Below are 14,616 nucleotides of genomic sequence, written 5' to 3' on the forward strand. Positions count from 1 at the left end.
TCTTCTTTTTCACACAAACCAAACCTGAATCTGTTGGAAAGCTCTGTTTGGCTGGGTGTCACAAGAATGAACTGAATCAATTATTTATTATATGAATTGTGGAATAAAAGCAGCAAAATCAGTGGTTGACTCCTAAAGTGCATTGTAACACTCAGCTTGGCTGAGTTGTTAGATAAAGGTGGCCCACTCCAGTTTTGTCCTCGCAGTGCACTGCTGGAACAGTCAAGTTTAGTTTTGATCTGGTATTTGATTTTGTTTCTTACACATTTACTTTGCCCTAACTCTTCCCAGCTATCTGTGATCCAGTCTAGTCTTATGTATGCTTCTGTACAATCGAAAGTAGCCTGGGGATCCTTTAAAAGCATGCATCTGTGTTAGATGAATTAGTGTGTGTTTGTTTCAAGAAAAGAAACGAGCTTTTTCATTTTAATTTGGTTTGTTTTGCAATTGCTTGGGAAATCTGTCTCTGTTTTTAAAAGCCTTGTTGTTGAAAAGCGTATCTCTGGGGAAATAATTTCCTAATGAATAACATTGAAAGGATTCTTAAACAGAAATGGATGGAGCCCAGACCTAGACCATAACATTACCATTCTGCATTTGTTATTTTGTAGTTATTTTGTAGCAGATTAATTTCCGCATACAATTTAAGGGTAATTGCTGTTAGCGGATAGCAACATGGCTATTTCTTTAAAGTGCTTGTAAACAGCTGCAAGGAAAAATGGATGAGGTGGAAAACAACTGGAAATTGCCTCCTATTTGAGCAATTTTACTATCTCCTGTGCCAGCTTCCTTGCTGATATTTTTTTTTTCTGAACTATGTAAATTTAAAGCAAGCGATTACGTGAAGTAGGACAGATGATTTAAAAAAATAGAGACTTGGTTACGGTTGAGCTATTTTTAACTTTACTATAGGGAACTTTGAACAATATAATACCAAGCTGATGAGTGAATTTCCTAAATTTGAGCTTGTGATTGTAATTATAGAAGCCAGAAAGAATAAGCCAATGATGCTGGTATGTTTACAGGTTTTAGGTTACAGATGGTTGGTTTCCTGCTGGTGAGTAAAGTCTGCTTTAAGCCTAGAGAGAAATGGCAACGGTTCAGCCATGTGAAAGATGATTGGATTGTGCACATATCTGACTGCTCTGTTACAATTTCCCTTGCAGGTATTATACGGTAGCTACCTGAAAATGGTGTTGAGGAGGCTAGTGTGACTGTACAAACAGCCCACCTTTTGTTCTTTGCTATTTTCATCCCTCCAACATTATGTAATGTCGTTTTTTTTGTGTGGCTGTGCTTAATCTGATGGGGAGGTTACTGCTTTGTTTTTTAAGGACCCTAAAAAGTGATCACATACAGCAACCCACAATCTGTTTGTGGATTCTGGTGGAAATATTGCTAAATCAGCTTTTCTTAAATCAATACTACACATTTTAAACCTCAGAGAAAATCACAGAAAATATGAATATAAAATTAAAAACTTGAGAATACTATGATTGTGTGTGTGCTTTGTGTGAGATTGGTAATCACTGTAGAGCCAAATGATAGAGCCTGGACAGTCAAACTCCTACTCTCTTTTGAAGGTTATGTGGTCAGAGAGATCAGAGAGATGGACCTGGAGAGGTCACTGGGTTTAAAGTGAACAGCCTCACAAAAATAATTTGGATTAGGGTGGTTTTTCTGAGTAAGATTCAAAAGCAAATGCCATCGCATCATTTAAATAAAAAATCAATATAACTGTCATAATAACTGTCAAAAATGCTAATCATCATGCAAATTAGAGCTATATTTGTTTATACTTTTTGTATAGTTGTTGTTTGTTTTTAAACTTTTAACATAATGAAAACCCATGAGCAAACTATGATCATTATACTCCTCTAGCCTTGCAGGATTGTTGGCTTAGGAGTCTCTTTAGTCATTACATTGAGGTGGCAGACTTCACTAAAGAAAACAGTTAAAGTGGATGACCTGTTCAGAGGGGCGAGTGAATAGTGGGTGAACACGAGGGTTATCAGCGTTTCTTAATGTGCCATTTTTAAAATCTTTGCACGTGGAGCCTATATCCCGTTTAAAAATGTCCACCTATTTACTGAAGTCATGTTTTGAACTAGTAATGTGTGTTTATACTGCCTACATGAAAAAACAAAGTGAAAACACAAAGGCTGCGGGTGGAAGCTCTAAAAGATGCTTCAGTAGTCATTTTATAACCCCAGCAACACATCTCTGAAAAGTTCAGACAGGGACATATTTGCCACTCTTTTAACAACAATCTGTAAGACCGGGAGTTGAGAGGGATCTGCTAGTCTTTTGGGATAGGAACGCTTAGGATAGGTTATAGGTAAAGATAGGATGCCTGGAAATGTTTTGACCTTTTAAAATAAAATTTCCTTGAGATTAAAACATTCAACATGTGCTTCTAGCTTTATTTCAGGCAGCCTACATTTTTCTTCCAGTATTCCTGCAACCTCCAGAAAGCTATTGACTGCTCACAGCTCAACCAGCAGCACGTGCATTGGCACACTCAATTTCTTTTGACATTCTCTTGTTCCCATTTATTATTCACATGATTCATTGTTTATATTAGTAACATGTTTACCATTTGCATTATCACTGTATTACTTTGTGTGTCTTTCAGTATGCGTGTGTGTGTGGCAGTATGACTACTATACTACTATTTAATAACTGGTTTGAAGAAACTTTTTTAGCATGTTTGAGACATTTCATTTCATTTTCATTTTCACTTTATTTGTCAGGGACCATGTACAAACAGAAATAAACATTAATCTTCTTCGAGAAAAACTGCGGAAAGCGCCCAACTAAAATTATAAAAGCCACATGGACTATTCCCCCCAAAAACTGCAACCAATATATTTCTATACCCAGTCAATGGGCAGATAAAGCAAAAACCAGTAACAGACCAAAAACAAAAAAATCATCAGTTAACAACTTTAACACAAATTCAGTTAACTGTTCAATATAATCCCAAAAGGTTGATTCTGTTCATCTGGACGTAGCATTTTGGGAGAAACGTTCAAATATAATAAGACAAATACCTTGTATTAATTATGTATCAGAACATATAGACAGTATCAAATGTATCCAATTCCTACGCACATAAGTATCAAGTATGATTATGTAACGTCTCAAAGACATATATACTAAAAGAGACCAGAAAACAAAATGTTAAAATTGTGTTCACGTGTGTTTGGACAAATTTTGGCTCTAGGTCACAGTCACAACCATCACAAAGCTGAAAGTTTGCAGATGGTTATTGATATTGTGTTGTAAAGTTATGTGGTTCTGACTAGTAAAGAGTGATTAATAACTTTCATTCTATTTACTTTAGATTATTTCACTTATAGGAAATAACCCACAGAGCTTTCTGTCTGAACAGGCTAATGTATTATTAGATGTTCGCTCTGGACAGAAGTGTTAATATGCCATGATTTAAGCATCATTTTCAATCTCTCAGCTTTGAGGAATTTGTGTAACACTATATGAAAATGTTTGTGAGAATAAAATTAAAATAACCAACTGCAGTGTTTAATGTTTAAGATCAAAAATTATATGAAATGGGAGATTATAAAGCTATTTCTTGGAACGTGTTTCTACTTAAAAGCCTCCAAAATGAAACTCTCAGTCTGTTTCATAGCTTTGAGTTGTTATACTAACCTGTATAGCAGGATGTTTTCTTATGTTTCTCCTATCAGTCAGCCCTTGAGAAAGTTTTGTGTTTCTACAAAAGATGGAGGCGTAATTGTTTATGTTATGGCTAGTTTCTCACCCCTTCTGTTACTACCAAAACAGCATGTTGCTGAGTCAGTAGGAAAACATCATTGATATCGATCAAGCATATTGCTGATGGAAATATTTCCATTCCCCTTTACAACAAACAAAGAAAAAGAACAAAGTCCTGCGTACGTAAAGTTTACAGTCATGAACAAAAGTGACATGTATCCAATGTCAAAACCACAGGCTAGCAGTCTGTGCCATGCAAATGTTAAATGCAATAACGTATTTGATATATCAAACACTGCAGTGATGGTGTTTCACTTTCTTACATCATACCCCTCGTCTCACACACAAGTTTATCCAATATTCTGACAACATACATGCTTATTGAAGGAGGAGAGAAGCAGAGGTTAAGCTAGTATCAGGCTGGTGAACTACACAGGTAGAGGAATCACAGAGACACCAGTGTGGAGACAAGGGCTGTATCCCAATTCAGGGTCTGCAGCCTTAACGGTCCACAAGGGCTGCGTACTCAAACACCGCTAAGTGCGAGGCCTGTAAAATGGGACGGTCTAGCTTCCGTCGCGCTGCCCAGGTTGCCTAGCAACCATGATACTAACAGCTGGAAACTTTTTTGTTTGTTTGTTTCTACATGAGCTTTGATCATTCTCTGTAAGATTAAGGTCAGCTATTGAACGGCGTATATTTTAAAGTAAAGGCTTTAAAACCAAGTTAGTACAAACGTCACTAATGTCGCATAACTTTGCCGACATGTGGCCAACAGTAATGTTTTAATGTTCTTCGTTATTAAACATTTGCATATAAATAAGTGACATAATATTCAGTACTTGCTTAAAGTTTACTCTTCGGCTGCCCCTCATCCGCCGTTTTTTTTCGGCAAAATTATCCACACCCACCACCGTGCTATGCATTCTGGGATATGTTGGGCCACAAAGTCTACACCGCCACATCCTTAAAATTAGGGAAATGAAGGACTCATTTCGAGCAGCCTTCGAATTGGGACAGCCTTCGTCGCGTCGCTGTGACGTAATCGGCCTTAAAATGCAGCCTTTAAGGCTGCAGACCCTGAATTGGGATATAGCCAGAGGCATGCACAAATACCCAGATAAGACATCTACCTCCATTTTTACCACTTAGTTCTGTCCTGCCACCCAGTGGTATGGGCATGCCAAATATCAACCTATTGCATTTTTAAAAAAAGGTAATGATAGTATTAAAGGCATCTGCAGGGCTGAATATAAAAGATATGAATAATATTCTATTCTATTCTGTTGAACTACCAAATATATAGAAGGCTTTCACTTTAACAAAACAGAGAGGATACTTGCACATCCTTGCAAACCACTCTAAACTTCATATCACACATAAGTGCTCTTTCATGTATAGATACAAGCGTTAATATGCTAATATTTATTACATGCTTTGCTTGAAATAGAGTATTTTAAAATTGCAGTATTTCTGCTTTTACTGGAGACAAGGATCAACATGTTTTCTTTACCATTGGCAGGAAGTGCACTACCTCTGTGAGTCTGACATTTAACCAGTTTTTGGAATACGTTGCAGTAGAAAAAATGGGTTAGACTTTGCATTTAATACCTGCACATCCTAAACCCAGAAATCTCATTTATCATTTTTATCATCTTTTTATATACTTGAACCTAACTTGAGTTGGCTTTTTTCTTTGTAAATTTAAAGGAGAGAAAAAGCAGAACGGCTTCTATTATCCTGATGATATTTTCCATTTTCATTCCTTCACCAATAAGTGGAATGAATGCCTGTGATTGTGTTGGCATAAAGTAATTGTTTTACTGGCTTAGCCATGGGGAGAAAGGGATAAGCAGTGGTTATTAGTAGGCTGATTGTCCACCTCTAGCATCTGGTTCTGGAATTTGTCCTTGATCATATGTAGTGTTTCCAAACTGTTAAAATGTGTATTGTTTGCTGATGATACCACTCTGTACTGCTCAGGTAAAAACTTAGAACAGCTTCTGACTACAGCGGAAAAGGAGTTAAATATATTAAAAAACTGGTTTGATGTAAATAAGTTATCATTAAATATAAAGAAAACAAAATTGATTATTTTTGGCACTAGACAAATGAAAAATGTATCTAAAATAAGGGTTAATGGAATTGAAATTGAAAGAGTGTACGAAAATAAATTTCTTGGAGTGATAATTGATGATAAGCTGAGTTGGAAGTCTCATATAAACCACGTGAAAACAAAAATGTCAAAAACCATTGCTATTCCCTATAAAACAAAGCATGTCCTGAACAAAAAATCATTATACACACTTTATTGTACTCTGTTGCTTCCATATATGACTTACTGTCTGGAGATATGGGGTAATGCATATAAAACGAACACTCTTCCTATTTTCAAGTTACAAAGAAGAGCTATAAGAATTATAAACCAATCAAACTATATAGAACCAACTAACATTTTGTTTATTAATCTGAATACCCTGAAATTTTATGATTTAGTTGAATATAAAATGGCACAGATAATGTATAAAGCACAAAATAACTTGCTTTGCCCCAGTACTCAGAAGCTGTTCAAAGTCAGAGAGAGTCAATATGACTTAAGGGGAACAGATTTCTTTAAAAAAAAACAAGATAAGGACAAATATAAAGCAGAGATGTGTTTCTGTTAGAGGAGTTAACCTGTGGAATAGTTATGACAGTGATTTAAAAAGGTGTAGTTCATTTTCCTTGTTTAAAAACATGTTTAAAAATAGAGTATTAGAAACATATATAAATCAAGAATGAAAAGAGCAAAGAGGAGAAAAAAAAACCCTCTTGATTCTTTTGCCTTGATGTAGTTACTTATCTAAGGTGGAAAGTTTTTTTTCTTTGTTTTTTTTTTTTTTTTTTTTTTGGTTTGTTTGTTTGTTTGGTTGGTTTTTGCTTTGTTTTATTATTTTCTTCAAGCCCTGTGTACAGGAGCTGCATACAAAAAGATATTTTGTGAAAAGGGTTGGCGTAATAAGCAAATGCTTCAGCCAATACCTTTTGATTAGCCTTGTCTCATGCTTTCTTTCTTTATGGTAGATTTTTGTTCTGTTTTCACTGTTTTGTTTTTTTTTTCACTGTTTTCACTGAGATTTGAATTTGAATGCTAATCAATAAAATCAAAATCAAATGAAATCATTTGATTTCAGGATAATGAATGAAAAAAAAAAACACCAACCACACAGAAAACCTGACTTGTTGACTAACTATAATGTACCAGCAGAAGAAAAGCACCACTTTGTTCTCTTATCTCATATTTCCTCTTTTCTGTCCCTGGCAACTAATTTGACCAAAAACCACATTTCCTCCATCTTTCTCTCTGCCATTCCTCATATCAACACATAACAGCAACAGTCCACAATTAATGCAGTTAAGCTTTACATGAGTTATGTTTGACATGATTGATATTTCTGGGTTGTGAGGATGCCTGCACAGCCACACAGCCCTCCCTTTCAAGTGAAAATGATATGTCAGGAAAACCTTGAGGGAATTTCTTCAGACTGGGCACAAATGTCCACTTGAATTTGACTGTGAAGTGATTTGATTTTGATTCTTACTGTGAACTCGTAATGAAAAAGAGTTCTTGTAAAGAAAACCAACATGAAATCTTTTAAGTTCATGTGTTATTATGAAAATATTCATCCACGTCATGCAAAATTCTTTGATTTTTCTGTATGTGTGTATAAATATTGTTGTTGTTGAATGTATTAGACCAGCGGTCCCCAACCTTTTTTGCACCACAGACCGGTTTATGCCCGACAATATTTTCACGGACCGGCCTTTAAGGTGTCGCGAATAAATACAACAAAATAAAACTAGTACTGGTACTGAAAAAAAGAAGATTTATTCATAACACACGTGAAAAGACCCAGGAAAACTGAGTTAATGATAAAAACGATAACAAAATAACACTGAAAACTGATAAAAACCCTGAAAACCATACATTTCACACCTGAGCCTCAACTCTCGCGGCCCGGTACCAAACGACTCACGGACCGGTACCGGTCCAAGGCCCGGGGGTTGGGGACTGCTGTATTAGACCACCTGTCCTTAAAACAAGGAAACAGAGTTATCTTAGAAACCTGTGAAAAACTTTTACAATGAAAAAAAATGTTTTAATTGCTAAATTTGCTGAAGTGAAATGAATTAAAAGTAAGATTCACCTATTACACAATGACTGTAATTTGACATCTTTATGTGTTTTACTACTGTACTTTTTCTGCTTTTCGTAAACCAGTACATTGGAAAATTACAACAATAATTATATGTTAGCATTAAAAACTTAATTTCTAAGACCTTCAAAGTATTATTTAATTTAACTTTAGTGTTTTGGAGCAACTGTGACCACATAATTTCTATATATTCTGATTGATTTTGATTCTGATTAACCATTACAGAAACATAAAAAATTATTTTGGAAACACAGGAAATGTATCATCACGGCTATGATCCTACCTGTCTGGGAGATCTCAGACTGTTAGTTGTAATGTTAGCTGTAATGTCGGCTTTCAGCACCGACTTGCCATCGGGTGAGAAAGCCGACATCTCACAGATTCTGATGGGTCGGGTCGGCGCTTTGTGTTTACGTCTTTATGCAGGATCCGTTTACCTGCTCTCATTTCCTGTTTTTGCTGTTTGGTGGTTGTTGGAATAGTTTTGTGAGCTTTAACCATCTTCTGCTTTGCATTTGCGTGGGAGCCCTGTCAAGAAAACCTGTCCATTATGCTAGCAAGGTCCAAGCATTCTTTTTTTTTTTATTCATACCCCTACTTTGGGAGCCACTGCTTTAACCATTGGATACTGTGCTGACTTGCCTAAACTACAAGCTTGTTTATCTGAAATTAGGGGCTGGTTATCTGATAATTTCCTGCTTCTTAATGCTGATTAGACAGATTTGATGGTCACAATTCAGTAGTTGTCCCAAAACATCACAATCAAAATTTATGACTATGTCATAAATTGCAGCGACAAGGTAATGAACTTGAGCATGTGGTTTGACCCGATGCACTCTTCGAGTCTCACGTAAAAGAGACAATAAGGACTGCCTTTTATCACCTAAAGAACATAGCTAAAATCAGACAAGTTTTATCACTTGACACTGCAGAGGTTCTTGTGCATGCTGTTACGATCCAGCTCAAAAGCCGCAACATAAATAAGGAGACGAACACCAGAATTTAGGTGAGAAGAGGTTTTATCTTAAAATGCATAGCAAGTTTGCTAAAATAGCTGGTACTACCAAGGCAAGGGCTAGTGAGCCTCCCTGAAAGCCTGCTTCAGGTATGCTTTTATAGACACCTGACTAGGTGTGGTCAATTGGCACCAGCTGAACACACTGAGGAGATTAGGGGCTGCAGAGGGGCATAACAATGCATTTGTGTCTTCACGCATTGATTATTGTAGTGCTCTGCTTTCTGGGTAACCGAAGAAAAGTTTTAGAGGTTTACAGATTGTACAAAATGCAGCTGCTTGCATTTTAACCAAAACTGGGAAATTTGAGCACATTACCTCAGTACTGAAATCTCTTCATTGCTTGGCTTGCAGTATTTAAGGTCCTGTTGCTCACCTATAAGGCTTCAAATGGTTTGGCACGTTCATATCTCTCTGACCTTTTGCACCTCTATGTTCCACCCCCTGCTCTCCAATCTCAGGATACTGGCCTTCTAAAAGTTCCTAAAACCAGAAAAAAGGCTACTGGGGAGCGTGATTTTTCTTTCTGTGCCCCATCTTTGTGGAACAACCTCGATGAAGATATTAGGCCTAAAGCTTTTACTGGTTCTTATTGCTATTCCCTTTTGTTTTATCAGTTTTTAAACTGTATTGTTTTTTCTGTATTCTTTATCTTCAAATAGCTGTTCAGCACTTTGTTTGAAAGCGCTTTATAAATGAAGTTATTGTTATTGTTATTAATGTGGGCCCACTGTGTTGTACTTAAAATAGTAAAGCTGCGCTAATTACATTACAATACAGTTAGGGACAGCGAATTATCACCCAAGAGTGTTTTAGGATAAGAATGTGTGTTTGAGTGGGGTTTTTAGAATCAGAATCAGAATATCTTCATTGTCATTGTAACGAGTACAATGAGTACAATGAAGTGTTATCTGTGCAATAAGTTTTTATTTATTTCTGAGTGACTGTGTTTTTAAAAGTTTCTTTTGTAATTATATTTAATTACTTCTTTCTTATATATTCTTCTTTCTTGACATCGCAGGGACTGCACTTAATTTCGTTGAACTTGTTACAATGACAATAAAGATATTCTGATTCAGATGAATGGTCCCGTTATCAGTATGCTACACCACATGCTATAGTTGTGATTAGCATTGTTCTACGCTGATGACACTCAGCTGTACATCTCCGTGTCTCCTGATGACACCAGACCAATGGATGCCCTTTTTAACTGTATTTTAGATATAAAATCTTGGATGGCAGAAAACTTTTTACAGCTTAACCAGGACAAAACTGAAGTTTTAATCATCGGTCCCGAGGCTCAGAGAGACTCTTGTCTAAATTAGAGGCATTTTCACTATGTCCTTCGCTACAAGTGAAAAACCTGGGTGTTATTTTTGACTCTGAGCTTGGTTTTATCCCACATATTAAACATGTAACCAAAATTGGATTTTATCATCTAAAAAATATAGCCAGAGTCCGCTCTATTCTCTCTCGGGCCAACACGGAGATGTTGATGCATGCTTTTATTACCAGTCACATTGATTACTGTAATGCCCTGCTCTCTGGTCTTCCTAAAAAGAATATTTCAACTGTACAACTTTTACAAAACTCAGCAGCTCATGTGCTGACGAAGACCAGAGGGCGGGCCCACATTACACTGGTTTTAGAATCGCTGCATTGGCTCCCCATGTGTTTCAGGATCGATTTTAAAGTTCTTTTATTGGTTTTTAAATGTCTTAATGGTCTTGGGCCTGCTTATCTCTCAGATCTGCTTTTACCATACGTACCCTCGCGGACCCTGAGGTCCTCTGGTACTGGCCTTTTGATTGTCCCTAAAGTCAGGACACATACTCACGGAGAGGCAGCTTTTCAGTGGTATGGTCCTCGTCTGTGGAACAGCCTGCTGGAGGAGCTCAGGGCCGCAGAGAACGTACATGTTTTTAAGAACAGGCTCGAGACCCACCTTTTTAATTTAGCTTTTACTTGACGTTTATTTATTTTATGCTTATTTATTCTATCCTGTTATTCTATTATTAATTTAGGCTTTACCTAATATTTATTGATTTTATTCTTATTCATTTTTTAATCTTCTTACTCTATTTATATTTATATTTATATTGTATCCCGTTCTCATTTATTTTATCGTTTTACCCTGTATATATCCTATTGTGTCATATCTCCAGTGTTTCCTCGGAGGGCGCTCTCTGCACCGGGGCTGTGATCGACCGTGGCTGCTGGGGCTCTGGGGGTTCTCTCAGCCTGGCTGGGGGGCTCCTTTGCCTCCCTCCTGCTGTGTGCCCAGCCTGGAGACTGCGGTCTGTGACCATCTCCCAGTGCAGACGGCTCCCTGTTATAGTGTTTCCTCACTTGGCTCATGCGTACCCAGCCCAATTTTACTCTTTAAGTGTGCGTGTTTGTGTGTGGGGGGGGGGGGAATATGTGTGTATTCACATCGTTTATGTTAATGAGAGTGTGGGGAGTGAGTTGGAGGGTGGGATGGGCTGCTTTTAACCATGTAAAGCACTTTGTGCTACATTTTTTTTGTATAAAAAGTTCTTTATAAATAAAGATTGATTGATTGATAGATAGATGATCAATAATTTCGCAAAAAAGAAAAAACATGTAGAGAAAAAGTGCTCTGGAACAAAATTCATAGAGAGTAAAAAGGAAATTAAAGAGGAATCAGTACAGTTAAGAAAAGCTCTGATATTTTCCATGTACAAATAAACAATTTGATAAGTCTGTGTTTACAAGTGGCCAAAAAATATCCACACGGGGGCAGTGCAATACATCTGAGTAAAGAGCAAGGTGCAATAGCCATGTTTACATTTGCAAACTTTTTTATTCATAGGAAAATCAAGGATCATTATCAAGTAACATATTGTCACTTTGTTTCTTTCTAGAGTTGATAAGACCTTTTCCAGGACCAGAAGTTTATGGTAAGTCCCCTCCTTATGAAAAGCAAAGACAATATAGTTTCACACTTCATTGGTCCCATGCACTCCACTTCACAATGTTGCATTTACAGCACCTTAGGAGACTAAGGCTTTACGACTCTCTTCCCATTCAGCACGGCCAACCAAAAATGTTAATGCATATGAAGCATCAGTTGTCTCAGTAGAGAATTAAACATGAATAGATCAGTAGTTTTTCATGGCCAACACAATTATGCTGCAGCAATAAAAATTTGAATGTAAAAGATACATTAAAAAAAAAAACCCCACAAACGTACCTTTATCCACTTTAATAATTTCAGAATATTAAAGTGATGATCTCAGTAAAAGATGGTAATGGCTAATAAGGCTGCTTTCCTCTCTAGCTATAAAAGTCACAGATATGCTTGTAATTTTATTGTCACTGGAAAACTCTGTTTGCTCTGATGACTCTGGACATCTGTATATGATCAAAGAGGAGCTTGTAATGTTCCATACTTGGCAGGTAGTCTCACAGCATGTACAGGGAATGTGCGGCTGGAAATACAGGGGCAAGAACAGATGGAAGGAGACAGGAAGCATAAAAATGTGTGTAATACCAGCTGGCCATGTAGAGCACATGCCTCTGAGATCTCAGCCATTGAGTTCTCAGAACAATTAATAATACCACTTTTACACAAGTATATCTTTCCAGGTTTCTCTGCTGGATTGAGATTAATTTATGTTTATATGCAAGTTCGTATGTAAATGTTTTACAGTTTCATAAAACATTAAACCAAGGAAACAAAGGTCAGTATCACAAACTGTTTACTATACAATAATCATTTACATGTTTACAATATCATTTGTTTTTTGTAATTAGGCTAAATGCTATTTAGATTTTCTTAATGTGTATGTGGCACATGAAAATAGCATTTTTTTTTTTTTATATTCTTTGTTTTTTTCTTCAGGGGGAATTTGCAAAAAAAATGCCTTGGTTTGTTTTTGTACATCAAATAGGCCTTAGAATTAGACAGAAATTGAGTCATAATGAGTTTGGAAAGGACAATAGATGAAATACTGAAAGGAGGAAATTGAAGGTGCATGGATAATTCAAGCTCATTGGAGGAGAATACACCCTCGCACACCCGCTGAATCTCATTATGAGGATTTCAATTTCTCTCGGTTGCAAACAGGTCTGAAGCAGATGCTAATGGTGCCTTGGGGCAGGGCTATGCAGGTACTAGTTATCCACAGCACTGCTTTGTGATTGTAATCACTGAGTCATTATGCCAATTGTGTATTCCATCAGTCTCAGGCTGCATTTAGATTAGAAAGTGGGGGGGGAAAGCAAGATATCAGCAAGATATTTACTATCAAATTATTTGGGGCACAAAGAGGGATTTCTTGAGGAGTTTATTTGTCCATTACATTTTGTTCTAACAGCTCTGCATACTTGGAAAAATCTGAACAACCACCTAAAAGTTTGCAGTCACTGAGGAAATTATACATTTTGATCAGTTAAATCAGTTAAAAAACGTAATGCAAGTGCAAGGCTTACTTATTAAAGGCTTAATACAGTTTAATTCATTTGCAGCGCAGCATTTTAGATCTTCAGTATTCTGGGGTGAATTTATTTTTGTAATCTGCAGAAATTAGTTTTAGATTAGAAAGTAGTTTGAGCAATTTGGATTGATTTGATATGAAACACACATTTAACTTGCTAACACAGTAGGTCAATAGGGTTAATATCCTGTAGCAGATAACCAGCTGGCTACATCTTGTCTGAATAGCGCTTACATAGTCTGGAACTGCTTTTGTCATGCTGTTGCAAAATGGAAAGATCAACTTAGATCATGTTTATTCTGCATAAATGTCCCACTTTACCATCAAAAAGCAATCACGTTTTTATTTTATCTTCCACATTTAGCATCAAGTTTTTTTTATTTAGAGTTCTTTGCTTTGATCTAAAGGCCCACTATCAGTTTCACTGATGGAATAATGTTGTTTGGATTGTATTGCAGCGGTCCCCAATCTTTTTTGCGCCACGGACCGGTGTAATATCAGACAATATTTTCACAGACTGGCCTTTCACAGATAAATACAACAAATAAAATGATACGACAAAGAGAAAAGCTGTGGCATTTTGTAAATATAATAATAAATGCGAATTCACTGTGTAATTGTGTAACATTATTAGCAGCGTCCTCCTGAAATGCGCCAACAACATTGAGAGTAAAATCCTCCTCTATCCCCCTTAATACTCTGGTAGCTATGGTAACGTGTAAATATTTCTTTCAAAATAAGACACACAACTACAAAACAAATATAAAGTACATGAAAATATATAGAAAATTTATTCATAACACATTCATAACACATGGGAAAAGACTCAGGGAAACCAAGTTAAGGATAAAAACCCCAAAAACCATAAATGTCACGTCCGAGCCTTAACTCTCGCGGCCTGGTACCAAACGACTCATGGACCGGTCGGTGGCCCGGGGGTTGGGGACCGCTGTTGTATTGTATCTAAAATAAGCATGACAGTTGTTAGCCTTGTTCAATTGTGAATGTTTTTTTTCTTTCGAATGATCAAATCATGTTTAAACTGACACACCTGGAACAGGTAACACAATGTGTCAATCAGAAATGGTAAATGGCCTGTATTTGTATAGCGCTTTACTAGTCCCTAAAGCGCTTTACACATCACATACATTCACACACTGGTGATGGCAAGCTACATTGTAGCCACAGCCACCCTGGGGCGCACTGA

The 14,616-nt window shown here is 36.8% G+C and overlaps 1 protein-coding gene across 10 annotated transcripts in view; it reads left to right on the forward strand.

The window, feature by feature from the left end:
* rap1gapb (RAP1 GTPase activating protein b) overlaps positions 1-14,616 on the forward strand; it is a 106,513-nt gene that overhangs the window by 45,055 nt on the left and 46,842 nt on the right. For 8 of the 10 annotated variants that reach the window (XM_080301637.1, XM_080301641.1, XM_026167062.2 and 5 more), the window contains one exon: positions 11,835-11,870. The exons of the other annotated variants lie outside the window; for them this stretch is intronic. Coding sequence is in view for 6 of the 8 variants with exons in the window: in XM_026167062.2 (XP_026022847.2) it covers positions 11,835-11,870 (36 nt within the window). In the remaining 2 variants the exon portion in view is untranslated. The remainder of the gene's footprint in view (positions 1-11,834; positions 11,871-14,616) is intronic. 10 annotated transcript variants of the gene reach the window in all.

The sequence above is a fragment of the Astatotilapia calliptera genome, chromosome 5 (genome assembly GCF_964374335.1).
Source record: "Astatotilapia calliptera chromosome 5, fAstCal68.1, whole genome shotgun sequence".
NCBI lineage: Eukaryota > Metazoa > Chordata > Actinopteri > Cichliformes > Cichlidae > Astatotilapia > Astatotilapia calliptera.